General features: G+C 34.4%; 2 protein-coding genes across 2 annotated transcripts in view; one reads left to right on the top strand and one right to left on the bottom strand.

Moving 5' to 3' along the window:
* Positions 1–10812, top strand: part of LOC143203844 (uncharacterized) — a 37185-nt gene extending 26373 nt beyond the window's left edge. Inside the window, exons 5-10 of the mRNA XM_076416154.1 lie at positions 1450–1703; positions 6531–6653; positions 6709–7003; positions 7195–7471; positions 7525–7784; positions 10476–10812. Coding sequence (XP_076272269.1) covers positions 1450–1703; positions 6531–6653; positions 6709–7003; positions 7195–7471; positions 7525–7784; positions 10476–10719 — 1453 coding nt within the window. The 3' untranslated portion in view covers positions 10720–10812. The remainder of the gene's footprint in view (positions 1–1449; positions 1704–6530; positions 6654–6708; positions 7004–7194; positions 7472–7524; positions 7785–10475) is intronic.
* LOC143203845 (polygalacturonase) lies at positions 10799–16677 on the bottom strand. The gene is made up of 4 exons (XM_076416156.1): positions 16333–16677; positions 16089–16279; positions 15706–16033; positions 10799–11091 (listed from the first exon to the last, which is right to left on the bottom strand). Exons 1-4 carry the CDS (start codon positions 16649–16651, stop codon positions 10832–10834), a joined length of 1098 nt encoding a protein of 365 aa, XP_076272271.1. The 5' UTR covers positions 16652–16677; the 3' UTR covers positions 10799–10831.
* Between the last annotated feature and the right edge of the window lie 1650 nt (positions 16678–18327).

Genomic DNA, 18327 nt, shown 5'->3' with positions numbered 1-18327 from the left:
AGCATCTTTTGCAGCTGACCGAATTTGTTCAGTTATATATTTGGTTTGTTGTTCAAAATCATCTATAGATTTAAGTCTTACTTTTAAACTGATTTGTTCCTGCAGTATTAATCTGAATTTGTCCCAGTCAGTATATTTGTTGGTAAGATTAGGCTTCTTAGGATTGTCGCGCCCAGTGTTAACAGTACTGGAGTGTGATCAGATGTTAGATCGCACAAGCTTTCTGTACTAATTTGATTTAATGAGATGCCTTTTGTAATGTAGAAATCCAGCAGGTATGGGACTTTATTACTGTCTGTGGGCCAGTAAGTGGGTTCGCGCCCTGAATGATAATTACAATTTGTAAGGTTAACGGCTTTGAGTAATTCGTTTCCTTTTCCAGGTATTATTATTTGTGAACCCCAAGCTGTATGTTTAATATTAAAGTCTCCACCAATAATAAACCGTGGGCCTAATTTTGAAAAGATATCTTTATATTGTTGTTGTGTCATTTTATGTCTTGGTGGACAATATATAGCGCCAGTATTTATTTCAACCCCGTTTTTTCGATACTAATTATCGTAGCTTGTATTTCTTTATTTTTAATCTGTTCTTGTTCGAAATGTTGTATATTTTGTTTAATTATTAAAGCTGTTCCGCCTCGAGCCCGTTCACTGGGGTGTAGTGTCCAGTAAGCATCATAACCCCGTATTTTAATGTATTTTTTTTTTTAGAAAAATGTGTTTCCGATATGAGAACTATATCTATGTTATTTGTTTTTAAGAATAATTCTAGTTCCCGGACTCTTTGATTTAGTCCGTTTGCGTTCTAAGTTATAATTCTTAAAAACGAATTACTAATTTTGGTAGAATATTAATGATAACACAATTAATATCAAAATATCTCAAATAAAATCGGACTAAGCATTTCGCAAAACAATCAAGAATATAAAAAACACTTCATTTCACTTTTAAATCTTGCTTTTAACTAGTTTTAACATGTATTTATTTTAATATCCCCGAAAACATGCACTTTTAAACGGTATTTGTTATGTAGATGAGGCTGATATTGTCGGTAGCTACTTTACCAGTGTAAGTCTTCTTAAAACACTACCCGCTGCGGAAATGAGGGACTTTCGTAACAAAGACGCGATGCCTCGATAAGCCTTTTTATTCTAAACGGCCAGATACGATCGCCGGCCCGGCCGAAAGGCCGATTTTTCTCGGGGAAATTGCCTCTGGGCCACACCCCGAGAATTATTCGAAAATGCTTTTACTACTCATTGTTCTGATTAAGGCGCCTTTGCGGACGGGCGGGTTAACGCTCCTATTTTGCATCGATTTTTCTTGAACTTAATGATAATATGACCGGACCAGAAAGCCTTAAATTCCATCCCGGATATTTGCGTCGGTCAGTACGGGACAGGGTCCCATCAGGTTAAGTCCTTAACGATGTCGAGCTTCCTTCCAGGCCTGTTCCGGGCGAGTTGGTGAGGAAATGCACCGGCTTGCGGCTCGAGGGTGATTTCAGCCACATCACCTGCTACGCGGAGGACTTTATCCGGTATTTGCTGGCCGACAGGCGGCAGCTGCAGCGGAGGGATACGTCGTTGCGATTGGTGGGTGATATGGATCATCGGACGGAAAATAGGAACAGCTTCGTGCCGTACGAAAACGTGACCAGGCCGCCGCTATGCAAGAAGTTCACCAATCTTCATCTCTCAGGTAATTGTTTCGTTTGATAGATAAGTTGGTGATAGAGGGCCCAGAAAAAGTATTGTGGCTTTTATGTGGTCTAAATTAAACCACTATATATTAAATTAATTATTTTTTTCTCATAATAGAGTAAAAGGATTAATTTTAAAATGATATATTACCAAAACTTGTTTTCATCACAGTATTTTCAATATAAGACTAGAAATATATTTGATACATAACATTAATTGAAATAATAAATTTCTGTTTATTAAAATATATGTAACACTCACTAACATTTTTTAGATTGTATTTAATTAAATATAATTTCCATTAACTTTCGATAATCAACAAAATATTAATAAGTGTAAATTACTACGCCACTGAGCATTATAACGAAGTATCATAAGTAACAGTTTCAGAACTGTAACAACTTCAGAACATCAAATATAAGTATACATGATCTTTCTTTACTATTATGTTATAAACATAAGTATGGAGTTCATATAATAATACATGCTTGTATATTAAATATGAATTAAATGAAGTAAATTATATGAATAAAATATTTTGTAATTGATATTTGTCTTCAGCGCGTATATCAAAACAAAAATGAACACCATTAGGTATTTTTTTTCAAAACTTAGGTCTAGAAAGAAGATAATCAAAATAATTGATAACAGGGTTCAAAGAAGAAAATGTCATATAGTCACTCATCTTTTCTATTAATCATTAAACACTTTAATATTTATCAGTGCTTTAAAATGTTTACAAATATACTGTTAGTAATCCATAATTTCTTCTCATTGTCCTATGCCTTACATCCTTGCAAACTAATGTAGTTAGTTTCATTTCAAATCATGCATATTTTCATTACCTCATTAATTTATGCATATAGTCCTTATCTTTTATCTTTTATTTCTCACCTAAATTATATATTACAAAAACAATAAATACACTAGGCTGATTAAAAGAAGAATATCTTGGTAACTAACAAATCATCAACAAATAGGGAATTAAATTAATTTTTTCTTCTAAAGGAAATTCTGTTCAACTATTTTAAAACTGTTTATAATCTATGCAATATTTATTTTAACTCTTGATACACAAAAAAACCTTAACAACCTTTAGAATTACATCTAATATAATGATATTCTATGCATCCAGAATTATATCAATTAATAACAGTTGTTAAGCAAGAACAATTTTTCTGTTATTCTTTTCCTTCACCGGTCATCAAACGAAATCAAAAGCTGATTTTAAAAATCTGAATATCTTGTAAGCAAAGAGAATAGACGATTATTGTTATTCTCGAATTTTGTTAATATATGATGGGAAGACATTTTTGCATAATTGCATAAGGTTTTTCTTTCACAGCTGCACATACATTCCGATAAAGCGGGCACATTAATTTATTTTCTCATTGTTTACTTAAAAAAAAGTAAAATATAACTTTACATGGCCATACTATTCTTAATAGTTCTTTATCCAAACTTGCCTTACATCTTACAGGAATGAACGAAAGCAACACAAAACACTACTTAAAATTAAATCATTTCATATGTAAAAGAAAACTAAATTAACTTTAATGAACACTATACTTTATTTTATTTTATAAAGTTTAAAAAAAAATCTTTGACCCCAAGGGGATACGACCCTAGTACGTCATTGTCTGGGAGCTAAACTCTTAGTCCGTACGGCTACCCGTTGGGTTTGTTTATTTATTTTGTGTCATCGATCTGACAGTTTTATCTGGTAGCTTGATTAGGGCGTTTGTCGTTTTATTGGAATATATTTATTTGTAGCGCATATTACGCAAACATATTAAACATAAGATCTGAAATGTATTTGATATATAATATTAATTAAAGTAATATGAAACAGAGTATATGAATAAATCAATTTTGAAATTTGTACTTGACTTTAGTATATATATTAAAACAATATCGAACACATTTAGGTAATTTATTTTTTACAATTTGGAACTTTATATTAAAGGTTTGTTTTTACAATTATTAAATTAATTATTTTATTTTCCAATATGTAGATATATAAAGGAAATAATCAAAATAAGTGATATAAGGTTCAAAGAATAACATGTCATATAGTCACATATTGCATTAATTGCTTAATAATTCATAATTTCTTCTATTTGTCCTATGTGTTCCATCTGTGCAAATTATGTAGTTAGTTTCAATTTAAATCCTGCATATTTTTATTATTTCATATATGTATTCATATAGTCTTTATCTTCCATCCATAATTCTCATCTAAAATATATTTTTCAACATTAATAAATACACCAGGTTGATAATAATTTCCTTACCTAAATTTTGAAATCAAAATTACATTATTTTTGCTTATTTATTCGACTCTTCGATATTGCCCTCATTTTTAATTTGCTTTATGTGACTTTCGTTTATCTACTGCTTTTTGCTTTGTCTTATGTCTCACGTGGGTACTAACAACTCACCAACAAATGAAGAATTAAAATTCTATGAAGCTATTTTATAATTCTTTATAAACTTTGCAACGTTCATTTTAATAGTTGATGCCCAAAATAACGTAGTTATTACCTACAATATACAAATAACAACAGAAGAATAGAAGAAATAACAAGAGAATTCAACAAGGCAACAAATGAGCTGAAAGAGTTAATAAATGATGAACAAAATCAAGAAACTTAAAAATATTTAGAAAACTTAACGCCAACTGATGCAACGGAATATTCTGTCTGGAAAGTAACAAAAAAGATTAAAAAACATCAACATAATCCACCCATTAAAATTGATAATAATACCTTGGCTAGGCACGTAAAGATAAAACGGAAATTTTCTTTAAACCCTTAATGAAAGTATTTAATACGTACCCGTCTGAAATATTCGCAACAGAAGAAAATAACAGAGTTATCTTTCTTAACACTCCGTTTCAAATGGATTTGCCATATGAGAAATTTACTGTTAAAGAAGTAAAACAAACAATAGTTAAAGAAATCGATGCTAAAAACCTTCTAGTTTTAGCATTTGGAAAGTGGCTCAAATTATAATTCTAAACCAAGGAAAAAATCAGAAGACGTCTCCTCTTAACCTCCAATAAGCCTCTTATTCGTGATCTCTAAAATTTTCGAAAAACTATACATTAAAAGACTCAAAAGAATCATAGAAGAGAAAAATGTTATTCCAGATCATCAATTTGGCTTCCGGAATAAACACAGAACAACAGAACAAATACATAGATTAGTCAAGAAAATTAATAAAAACCTAAATGATAAAAAAATATATCGTAATAATATAATATCGCATTTCTCGATATATTTCAAGCCTTCGACAAGATGTGGCACACTGGACTGCATGTTAAATTAAAAAAGCTTTTATCCCATACGCACTTTCAACTACTGAAATTATATCTCACAGACAGACATTTTATTGTGAGACAGGGTGACGAATACACTGACCTTCATCCGATATATTCAGGTATTCTGCAGGGAAGTGTTCTTGGTCCACTGTTATATCTGTTGTATACAGCTGACCTACCGACCTTAAAAACGCTACTGTTGCAACATATGCTGACAAAACAGCGGTTTTATCATCACACGAGGATCCAATAGCAGCCCCAAAAAAACCTGCAACTTCATTTTAACAAAGTCGAATTGTGGTTGAAAACATGGCGCGTCAGAGCAATAGAGACAAAATCTACCAATGTGACATTCACTTTTTGTAGAAGAACTTGCTCCTCAGTAAAAATAAATAATTATAAACTTCTGCAAGCAGATAAATGTGCGTGATAACAGTGAAGTACGTAGGCTCAAACCTAAACTACCATACGAACTGATTAACAGACCAATAGAGTGAGATATATGTTAATAATCTCTAAAATAAGTTAGAATAGTCTTAAGAATAAGGTAGGCAGGAGTTTAGAATAAGTTTGAATAGTATTTAGTATAGGATTTAGATTATAAGTTTGTACAGTAGATCACTTACTGAAGCGATCTTCTACATGTCAGTAGAGTTATATTTTATAACGGAAATCATATTATATTAGTTATCGCCCACGGGAAAATTGTTGAAAAAAAATACCTGCAATATTCGGTTAGTGCTTTTTTGGGAAATGCATATACTAATTAAACCTGAAATGAATCAGACACTAATACTACTCAAATTTTAATTTTATAGAAAAATCTTAATAATATTTGCAATCACCTCTAGTATGACATACTATGTTTGCAGAACCATATCAATTACCATCAGTCCTTCACATCAAATTTAATCAAAAGCTGATTTCCATAATCTAAATATATTGTAAACAACGAGCTCAGACGATTCTTTGTTAGTTCTCAATTGCTATTCTCGAACTTTGTTAATCTATGTTGGGATGAAATGTTCGTATGTGTTGGGTTTTTCGTTCACCGCCGTATTTAAATTCCAATAAAGCAATTTGATCTCTCTACAAAATGTTGAAATATATCTTTACGTGATCATACTATTCTTTATCTGCAGGAGCTACTTGCTCCATGAAGATACATATTTACCTGTTTCAAGAGAATCCGTAGAGAAACATGTGTAATAATTTTAAGTTTGCAAATCTCTCAATGTAATCCCTTTGAAATAAATGTCATATTCGTACTTAGTTCTAATTCTTTTTGGAGCATTGAGCAACTGCTGATTCCAATGTTGAACTTACTTGAACTTATCTGCTTTGATATACATAGCGTACTCACCAGATATAGCGATCACTTATTTAGATCGATGTAGCAAGGCAAATTATTTGTTAAAATGAGCTAAAATAATGCTACAGGTATAAGCCGCAATATTTTTTCTCTATAATTTTTTCGGAATCACTATTAAATCACAACTTTAGGATCGTTTCATGCGGATACGGAAAACCGAGAGAATTTCGTGCCATTCAAGATAGAACGCCAACACCCGCTTGCCAAGTTACCCACTAGCCTCCACCTGGAAGGTACCTTATATTTAGAGCCAGGTTAGTGCAGCCTCGAAAATTCCAAACCAAAAATCTGTTTATGACATCATTTCAGAATACAAAAGCGCCTTCGTTCAGTACCAAAACTACGAGAAACCAAAACTCATAGTACCGGTGGAACACATCAAGAGTCCCGTAGAATTCTCGGATGACAGCGATCCTAATGCTTGGATGAAGCACCCTCTTATCCCCGATTTAAGGACTTACGAGCCGTCCGACGAAGGAAGTAGATGGGGTAGTCGGGCGCCATCCAGGTCGTCTTCCAGACCAACTTCGAGAGCAGCATCGAGGCCTCCATCGCGATCCACATCCAGACCACCATCCAGGTCGTCTTCAAGGCCCGCATCAAGGTTTAGTAGATATTTTATTTTACGTTTGCTATGGTTTAGGCGGCATACATTTCTTCAGAATATGATAATTTACTACATGTTAAACACTAAAAAGAACCGCTTTTCATCAATGTTAGCTTAAACACATTTTTACAATCGTTATCTATTTTTCAGGCCCCTAGTTTAGTTATATCGTCTCTTTTTAATTGCAGGGTATCATCTCGATCACCATCTGGAAGAAAACGACAGGAAACTGATGAATTTTCTGAAAAAAATACACCAGATACAGAACAACGAACCACAACTCTACAAATACCGACAAGGCATCAGCGTCCCCCCAAACCCGAAAAAATGGTCAAAGATCAACGTCGAAAAGTTCGAGAGCATGAAGTTCGATATTTCACCAAAACCTTGGCGCCTAACATGGCCTCTCGCATTCCGAATAACCTTCTAGCGGCCGAGGAGAGTGTCTTGGACGTTAACAAGAACGTAACTGTCAGCTAAACAATATTGTGACCTTTGCTGATATCTAATGATTTTAGGTGAAGACCACCAAGTGGCATCCAGTTCCCTTCCGCGACGACATGCGCCTAAACAGGCGATCAAAGGAGCCCGGGTATCTTGAGGGAGGCTTCGAGTGTCAGCCGGAATATCGACGAGCTTATATGAATTATCTGGTGAGGGAACGACTGGAAAACAAACCTCATCTCATTAAGAGATCTGTATCTCTACATAAAAACTTGAATACAACTAGTGATGATACATCTGATACTGGTACCACTACGAGTCAACAACGCAAGAGGTAATTAATATCAAAGGCCATTGTTGGTCGTGTACTGTAAATTTATATTAGGTGCTTGCATGTATTAAACAAAGTAATTTCCATCAGGTTCTCGTCTTTCTGAGTATATGACGATACCGTGCAAAAGAACAATTTTGGTTTAGCAGCGATCCAAGCATTTTTAGTGACTGTTACGCTAAAAATCATCGAATTTAACAGATTATTTACCAGATTGTTTACCAGGTTTGCCGGAAAGTCATTACCGTTTTTTTTGGAAAACGGAAAAATTTATTTATACAAAGTGTTGGCCATTTGATACCGTACATCTTGACAATCTTTCAAGCAATTTATGGATGCCATCATAGAAAATGTTTGTCCTTCGAGCAAAACCATTCATCGAGCCAACGAAATTGGCGAAGTGCTGGTCTACAAATCCATGTCCCATTGATGAGAGAAGTTGATAGTCAGATGAGGCAAGGTCTGTGAGTGCGATTTTTATCCAAGTGTTTTCAACCCTCCTTGGACTTATTTTGCTTTATAAGACGGCGAGTTACTGTGCCGTAAAATCACTTTTGTTAAATTTTAATCGAAAAAATGTTTTTCGATAAATGCATGGTTCAAATTGTATGATCATTTGTAGGTTTAACAGTTCGTAACGATTTTGCCTTGGAGTCGATTGGCCGGCTTCGCCATGATTTTTGCACTTAACGTTTTCAAAATAAATCCACTTTTGGTCATCCTTCTCTATGCCATGCAAAAATTACTTTCGAATTATTTCGATTTTCCATTTGATTGTCATTCAACTAACAGGTCAATTGAAAAGTCCCCAGTCCACCTGACCTGACACATAGATGGCGCTACTAGAAATAAATCCATGTTCTTTAGTTAGCCCTAACCCTCACAATATGTGTGTATAAATTTGACAGCTGTCTGACTATTAGTTTGTGAATTATAGCATTATGAGTGAAGCAACTTTTGTTATTGTGAAAAAAATTGACAAAAAGGAATTTCACGTGTTAATTAAACGCGAAATAAATAATTTGAACGGAATGCTTTGTAGTGGACGCCCAAAACCAACCATCAAGGATTGCTAAGTCAAGCTATGCTAAATTTAGACGTGATGAAATGAGCACCGAAGATGGTGGACGCAGTTGACGCTCAGAAGAGGTTGTTACCGACGAAAACATTAAAGAAATTCACAAAATGATTTTGAATGATCGTAAATTGAAATTTAGTGAAATAGCAAACACTCTATAGATATCAACTGAACGTCTACATCATGCCATTCACGAATATTTGGGTATGGGAAAGCTCGGTACAAAGTGGGTGCGCGCGAGCTCACTTTTGACCAAAAACAACGACGAGTTGATAATACGGAGCAGTGTTTGAAGATGATCAAGCGTAATAAACCAGAGTTTTTGCGTCGATATGCTCCATCATTTCACTCCGAAGTCTAATCAACAGTTATCCGAGTAGACTGCACATGATGAACCTACTCCAAGGCGTGGGAAAAGGCAACAGTCGGCAGGCAAGGTTACGGCGTCTGTATTTTGGAATGCGCGTGGAATAATTTTCATTGACTACCTTAAAAAAGGAAGGACCATCAACAGCGACTATTATATAGCGTTATTGGGCCGTTTGAAGGAGGAAATCGCCGAAAAACGGCCACATTTGAAGAAAAATAAAGTGCTGCTTCACCAAGACAATGCACGACAATGCACTTCGAATTGCTTCCTCATCCACCGTATTCTCCGGATCTGGCACACAGCGACTATTTCCTGTTCTCAGATCTCAAAAGAATGCTCGCTGGGAAGAAATTCGTCGAATGAAGCGGTGATCGTCGAAACTGAGGCCTATTTTGACGCAAAAAAACGACAATTCGTAGTAGAAAAATGGCATCGAAAAGTTGGAGTGTCAGCCTTGAAGGGAATTATCTTGAATAAAAAAAAAACTAATTTTGCCAAAAAAAACTTTTCAATTGACCTGTTACCATCTGATCACATTGAAGTCGAAGCCGAGCTGAAATTCGGTTCAATTTTTTTGTTAAAAATATTTTTTTACCAACGAAGATTTATCTGGACTGGACCTATTGTTTTAATGTGGATTCCAAACGACGGTCCTTGGCATTAAGTCTACCGATTGGCGAGTGACCAACTTAGAAATCACATCCGGTTTTACTCAGCCTGGTTACTGGCGTGACTGTGATCATTTTCTTTGTCGGATTTTACAGTATTGTCTAGGACCATCACAAATAGTAAACAATCACTAACATTAAATTTACCACCATGCCTCAGCAGGATTCGAACCCACGACAATCGCAACAGTAGGTCGCCTTTACTACTGCGCCAACCAAGCCGGCAATGGACATTATTGCTATTGGAAGGAAATTGTAGGGGAAACGAAAGTACTGGTTAAAATATAGGACATTTGGTCGACGGGATGAGGGACAGCATAAGTAGGTTAAGGTCAAGATGTAATTGTAATGAAAAAGGAGAGAAATATAGTTGTTTTGGCCTTTTATATCATCGGACTACGTAGCATCAATCTTCACGCATTGCTAACTATACATTCCTTTATCGATCTCTATGGAGTCATAGCGATCGATCGCTATATATATGCGATCCTCTTTTACATCTGAATATTATGCATTTAGGATTTTTATTTTTATTAGATATATTTCGCTTAAATATTCTTTAATATTTATCGTTACAGCCAGGGGAAGCCACCTATAAACAAGACAATCCTGAAAAACCTGGACAAGATGGAGACCTGCGCTTTCGGTCCTAAATGCAGGAAACTGTCCACCACGGGAACGGCATCATCCGACGACACCTCGACGATGTTCCCGAAGAAATCGTTCATCCCACGCCCGGTTACCCTCCCTCTGAAAGTGAAAACCACAATGGATACCACCTCCGACGATAGCGTCTCGGAACCGGCCTTTGTAATTATTTAGTGAGCGTAATTACTTTAGGAAAAACCAATGTGAATATGTAGATAAATGTTGTGTAGCGGTAAAGAAAATAAACAAGGTATTTATTCATTAATATTAATTTAGTTTATTGTCCCTAGCATGTAAATCCGTTTGGGGTAAAATTACAGCTGTTCGTTTTCTTGGCGTGGGTGATGGACACGTCCCACCAGTTCCAGTTGCTGCAGCCGTTGGTTCCGCATAAAATGTATACTGCCATGCTTTTCTTGCCTCCAGACATCGTGCCGGTGACCGAGGAGAGCTGTAGGTTCGTGATGGGTACGTTGCCCACTGGGTCACCGCTGGATCCACCATTAGCGTAATTCTCTTGAATATTTATCCCATAATTGACGATACCTTAAAAAATAACTACGTCAGATTTACTTCAAATATAACACATGACTCTTTGAGTGAGTCTAGACCCTTTTTCCATAGCTACAGGTGAACATATTCCTGACTGAGTGTTGGTTTAAGAGTTTAAGAGTTGGTTTATAGTGATTTTAGTGCGACAACTTTTGTTCATCAAGACAATGAATCGTATTTAAAAGGATATTAATTGGTTTCCCACCATCTATGCACTAGCTTTTTACAAATCTTAACATATGACTTAGGAGAAAGAGGTTTGGTTCATATGAAGAAGTGATTTGCAATGTTGTAGCCTATTTTGAAAAAGACGACATATTCTTAGAATAAAAAAATATAAAAAATAAGAAAATTAATTTAGCAGGTGAGTTATTTTCATGAATAAAGTGGAATATTGCCTAATAGTTATTGTTTTATTAGTTAGAAGTGGGATTTAATCAGTGATTTATTAGGGTGGATATTTTCGATAGTTTTGGTGGTCTTTTTGTTTAAAAATAGTTAAAGTATCGCTTTCAACAATTACGTATACTTGCATTCCTTCAAAGAATGCTTATGGAGGAGAAGTTTGGTTCAAATGGAAACCTTTATGGAAACATTGACAAAACATTCTTCGGAATAGATATAAAAACAATTTGAGGAACGCTAGAGTGAATATCGTTTTGAATCAAATGTTATTTTACTAGTTACAAGTGGGATTTACTCAGTGATTTGTTAAACTGGATAATTTTTATGGCCCTGGTGGACTTTTCTTGAATTATTTTATAATATCCCAATAAATAATGACATAAACTTTCGTTTCTTCAAAATATGGGTTCGAGTGAAGTGATTGCCAATATTGAAGCTTAGTTTTAACAACTTCTTCGGAAACATTCTTCGGAAAAGGTATTAAAAAATAAGAAGCGTTTGATAGAACTTTTGAATTTTGCCTAATAGATATTGTTTTATTAGTTACAAGCGTGACTTATTAAGCGATTTGTTAGGCTGGATAATTTTCATGGTTTCTTCTTGAAAATATTTCTAGCATCGTGCTTCAAAGTTAGTTCATAAACGTTATTTTAATATTTTATTTTTCATAAGAACATAATCAGAATTTTGTGGTTAAATGAAATCAAATTATTTAAAATATAACGTGCCGTGAATTTGAAATATTAATTAAATTTATTTAATTCATATTATATTAATTCAGAAATAATGTATTATTCGCTTCGTTTCATCACAATGGATGAGACTTATATACGACTATAATTTTCTCTTGAATCAAAACAAAAGACTAAAGAGTAGTGACCAGAAATTGGCGAATAAGAGTCAGTTTTGTTGAAATTAAAAAAAAATTGTTACTGGATTATAGGTAATTCTTTTAGATTACTGATTATTTACAGCTGAAAAAAATCTTTGTAAAGAATATATATTTGCTTCTCTAGAGAGTTATTTTGCAGGCTTTCGAAAAAAAAACTAGTGATGAATTCCATAAATAGGAGGGACGTTGGAATAAGTGTAATATGTGTTAGTATGAAAGCTTATTTGCAAGGAATTAGTTATTTTATTATTGAATAATATTGAGAAACACTGAAAAGATATTTTAAAAATTAGTGGTTTATTTTAGCTCTGGTTGATCCTACTATCATCTAGTATCATCATTCATACTATAGAATGTTTATAATAACCCAGTTCAAAGCATTTTAAATAGCACTCAGATCATTTTAGGAAATTATTGAGGAAATAGAATACCAGAATTGTGCTTTTAACTATGCAGGAACGTGTCTTAGGTGCTGCGTTAAATTCCAAATATCTCTTAATTTACGAACGACGTAAGTATGAGAATTGTACGTAAAAGAAACTGGGATGGTGATAAACACAAGCATCAAAGATAACTAACGGATTGTGAGATATGTGGGCTGTTATTTATCTTCCTCACCTTGTCTATACTAAGTATTATCAGATATCATCTCGCATTCTCATTGCATTCCTTTAGCATTACCGGTAACGTAGCGACAATAACATTAGAGCAATGTAGGAAGGCCATCTAGGAATGACATGCGAACATTTATTTGCTGGAAATCTAGAATTCCAATCATATATATCTGATCCAGCAATTGAATTTTTGACCAGGCAAAATATCGAATTGATGAAATTGAATTTCCTGCACATTAAAAATAAATAACGCGGCCAACGAGCGACACTCGAAGAAGCGATTGATGTCTTCAAAACGCGCGTTTTGAAGTTACGTTAATGGAACGGCTACGGAAACTGATTTTAAACATTGGAAGAGTTCATTTATTTTCACGGAGAATATTTTGAAAATAAATCAATTTCGATAATAAATTTTTTTATTATTCAGCCAGAACTATAAATAGCATCGCCTGTGCACAACCAAGTTTACTCTCAAAACTTCTTTCCAGCCAGCTCTGGCCGAGCCTATTTCGGCGTTTAATTTTCTACCCAGAATAGATAGATCAGCGTTGTAGTGCAACTATTATCGGAGCTTGTTGCAGTGGGTGCATTCACAGATATAATATATGTTCCTACCGTACTGTCGATGCTGAAAATGGCAATGCGATCTGATTTAGGTTGAAAAGCAACTACACTAGAAGCTAATAAGTCGTACACTTCATTGATAGTGGATAGGATAATGGACATCCAATGGCCCAATCATGCATAGCTCCAAGAGAGCATCGACTACGATTTTACACTGTCCAATATGGTGTCCTGTTGGAATATTCCACGTTCGAAAGCGGATCGTTTTCCTTGGTGGAAGACCAGTTCCACTTCTTTCAGCATCCTAGTTTCTTCATGCTGTTATCCCGGATGCAATAGCATGTATTTCTCCTTTAAATAATTATTCATAATTAGCTTAAGACCAAAGCTTTCGTTCAAATGGATATTGTTAATAGCGCTCAGTTTGACAACGCCGATTTGTTGAGATGCATTAATATCAATACAATTTTCACACAGGCAAGGGCCATAAAATAACCATAATCGGCCTTGAACTCGCCTACATGCTTAACTAGAACAACTGGAGTATATGAATTTGAGTATGAATATTAAGAGCCTCTACGCTAAAAATACAATATATAGCTATTGCTAAACAATTGAACCGACTTCAAAAAATAAATAAGGTATTCACTAAAAAGTAACAAATAATCAAACTTAGATTTTTAACACAAAACAAAAACGTTTTAAAATATAATATGTACATAATAATCATTTTAATAACTAAATAAAAATAAACAAAAAACTTATTTAACTTATCTGTATTTTATATTTTACTATATACACACAATTTAGCTTAATACCTACCTGAACCTATTTATATATTTACAATATTATTTTAACTACTACCAACTGATCATTTTGGCTATATCTATATGGCTATATCATTATGGGCTTGGCATCAACTTAAAACTGATCAGTTCGTAGTAATTAAAATAATATTGTAAATAGATAAATAGGTTTAGGTAGGTATTAAGCTAAATTGTGTATAGATAGTAGAATATAAAATACATGCAGTAGATAGGTTAAATATGTTCTTTTGTTTATTTTTATTTAGTTATTACATCGATAATTACGTACATATTTTATTTTAAAATGTTTTTTTGTGCGTTAAAAATCTATTTGATCATTTTTTACTTTTTAATGGGTTCCTTATTTAATTTTGAAGTCGGTTCAATTTTTTTGTTAAAAATATTTAATTTTTCTCTTTTTATTGTTGGATATTTACTCAATAAATTATGCAGTTATTTTATTAAGTATTATATTGGTAACCCGAATAAAAATGCAGTCTGTATGTGGAAAAATATGAATAAAAAAACAATGATTGAAAATGAAGAACGCTTCAGGCTTCGGTATTCGCTACCTAACCTAGGTGATTCGAGAAATGTTTTAAATAAACTAGAACAACAAAAAGTTGTTGTTGCCACCGTCGGGAAGGAAACTATAAGGTTTCCCTCGATTTATCCCCTTCCCCGATAAAATCCTGACTTGGTTCTAATGGGACCACCTCGGAAGTACCGCTTTTTTGAATAAAAAAATAATTTTGAAAAGCGGTCCATAATTGACAAAGAAATCAGTGAACAAACATCAAAAAAAGTATACAGTTGAACATAGAACTCCTCCTTTTTTTATATCGGGTAATGACTTTACATTGAACGAGAATAGCTGACAAATCCACAGAAAACATCGTTTTCCTAACTTTTAGTAGGTAATTTTATATATATTGATGATATTTTAGATCGAACGATAAATGGGGTATGTATAGAATTAAAAAATAACAATGTAGGGGAAAATTTTGCTATGACCATTCTGCTATGGTAGTAAAACCATGTTAAGAAACAAAGAAAACAATAAGGAACAATTGTACAACTTTTCTGTGTGATATAAGCAAGGTTCTGATAAAAAATAGGTTATGCTCTCCAATTAATCAATACAATTATACACATGCTGATTTTGAATGTTCAATGATATTGATCCCTTGAGAAATTTGTAGTCATTTAATTCTTTATTATTTTGAATAAAGCCTTTAAAATATTTATTGCTTTAACTTTAATAGCATTATCAAAAAGAAACCAACCAATGACCCATCCTGTAAAGTAGAAGCGAATAGTATCATACCAGAGAGTTGGATGTTATTGTAGGTAACATCGGTGATGGCCCCATCACCACCATCTTTATGGGTTTTGATGTGAATCCCGTTCATCGAGTCCTTAACCACGCAGTCGGTGAAGGTCACGTTTCTAACGGTGTTGACATCACCAGAATTCTTATTGAGGCCCACCGAGAGGCTGAGTCCGTGACCGCCACTACAGGTCATATTCCGGAAGTAGTAATTGTAGCCCTGGTTGATGGCGACGCAGTCGTCTTGGTTCTTGACCACGGCGTTTTCTATGGTGATACCGTGAGAGCTGGATAAGTCGAAACCGTCAGTGTTATGTCCGCCACCCTGTGAATATTGTCCACCCCTGTTGTATAGTTAATTATGCGATCATACCAATTACCTTATCGCCAGCGGATACATCCAAAGTCCAGCCTTTGAGAGTGGTGTCAGAAGCCGAGCTAATCGAGACACACTGCACTGGACAGTTCTTCAACACGATATCGTTGAAGGTAGATCCTCCCGTCGTCTTAATTCTAAAGAATTTTGGTTTGGTCGATCCGCTACCTCCTTTTCCGTCCCAATAACTCGCACCTATGGAATAAACGGAGTTATATGACGCGAATTAAATGAGTATGCCGTGATACCTTGCCCGTCGAAAACACCTCCGGCATTTTGGAAAGTGATCCTGCTTCCGTAAATTTGCACCAGAGGTCCGGTCCATTCGTTGTGCTCGAACGTGATGGTACCCTTGACGGTTACCGTGGCTCCCGTCATTAGGTTCATCGTCAGTTGTTGTCCGCCTGGCACGGTGAACGACTCCATCACGATGCTCCAGCAGCTGGAGACCACGCTGGACACGCTGTCGTAGGAGCTGATGGTGCAACTGTCATTTAGAGGCGAAGAAGTCGCGGTGCTTACCGCGATTATAACAAACACCAGTATTTTATTAAAGATGAACGCCATATTATTAAAAATACATAATGTAAATATCGGGTTCTTTTATACCCTGCTTTGGTTTTCTGAGTGCTTCTCGAGTGTTATTTATTCGAAATCCACTTAAGATTGCGGCAAATTAAAACAAACAATACTTGTTTACAAGCAAATAACTTTTAGAATAAACAAAATAATTAATTTTCCTAAATTTGGTCGTTGTGTTCTAGCCATGTTGTGACATTTGGGAACAGTTAAAAATATATTGGAAATTCGCTAGTGCCCCAAAAAATCATATGACTCTTCAGTTTTTATCCGTTCTTGCATGGATACGAAAGGAATTTTCATGGTGCAAGAACCAGCCCTTGTCTCGTAGCTTGCCAACAGTCGCCCTCACCGTAGTGGTGAAGTTCCATCCATGGGAGGACAACGATTATTATTGTCACGACTGCCAACCAGCGTGTATAATTTCTAATTTCATTGAAAATAAATAGTTTTAAATTTAATAAGTGTTTTCCTATCCGAAAAAATTATTTCTACGTAATTTTTAATTAATTTATTGATAGCTGCGCCTATCTACAGTTATAGATTGTATTTAAATATATTAATTAGAAATACATATTCTAAATATAAATCTTTATCACTTTTATAATCCTCCTTTTTTACTTTTCTCGAATATTCGTCGAGTGTTATTTGTTTAAAATACACTTCAGATTGCAGCAAATAAAAAAAACACTTGTTTACAAGGGAACAACTTCTCGAATAAACAAACTATTTTATTTTCTAAAACCTGATGTCACTTTTAATTAATCTATCAATAACTGGTCGAAATAATTGTTTTTATTAGTTTTGCTTCATATATATATATATATATATATATATATATATATATATATATATATATATATATATATATATATATATATATAAATAGGACATATTTTTCATTTTAGAATCATTCTAATAGGTCAAATGAGAAATCTCCATCCACACACATAGATGGCGCTACTATAATGAAATCCATATGTTTTTTGTTAGCCCAAAGCCTCAAAAGATGTGTGTCTAAATTTGATAGCTGTCGGATCATTAGTTTGTGAATTATAGCATTTTGAGTGTAGCAACTTTCGTTATTGTGAAAAAAATGGATAAAACGAATTTCGCGTGTTGATAAATTATTGATTTTTGAAGGGAAATAATACAGTTGAAGTAAAAATTTGTCTTTATGTTGAGTTTCCGGACACTGTCCCAGGAAAATCATCCATCAAGGACTAGTATGCTAAGTTTATACGTGGTGAAATGAGCACCGAAGACAGAGAACCCAATAAACGCCCAAAAGAGGTTTTTAACGGCGACATCAAAAAAAAATCAACAATATGATTTTGAATGACCGTAAATGAAAATTGAATGAAATAGTAGACAATCTGAAGATATCAACTGAACATGTACATCATATCATTCACGAATATTTGGGTATGAGAAAGCTCTGTGGAAAGTGGGTACCGCGCAATCTCACTTTTGACCAAAAACAACGACGAGTTGATGATTTAGAGCAGTGTTTGACGATGATCAAGCGTAATAAACCCGAGTTTTTGCATCCATATGTGACAGTGGATGAAACATGACTCCATCATTTCACTCCGAAGTCCAATCGACAGTCACCCGAGCGGACTGCACACGATGAACCCGCTCCAAAGCGTGGGAGAACGTAA

The sequence above is a fragment of the Rhynchophorus ferrugineus genome, unplaced genomic scaffold, assembly GCF_030347505.1.
Source record: "Rhynchophorus ferrugineus isolate W39M unplaced genomic scaffold, kcgeb_rfMv2 rfM10, whole genome shotgun sequence".
NCBI lineage: Eukaryota > Metazoa > Arthropoda > Insecta > Coleoptera > Curculionidae > Rhynchophorus > Rhynchophorus ferrugineus.
This window is presented reverse-complemented; position numbering and strand designations above follow the sequence as displayed.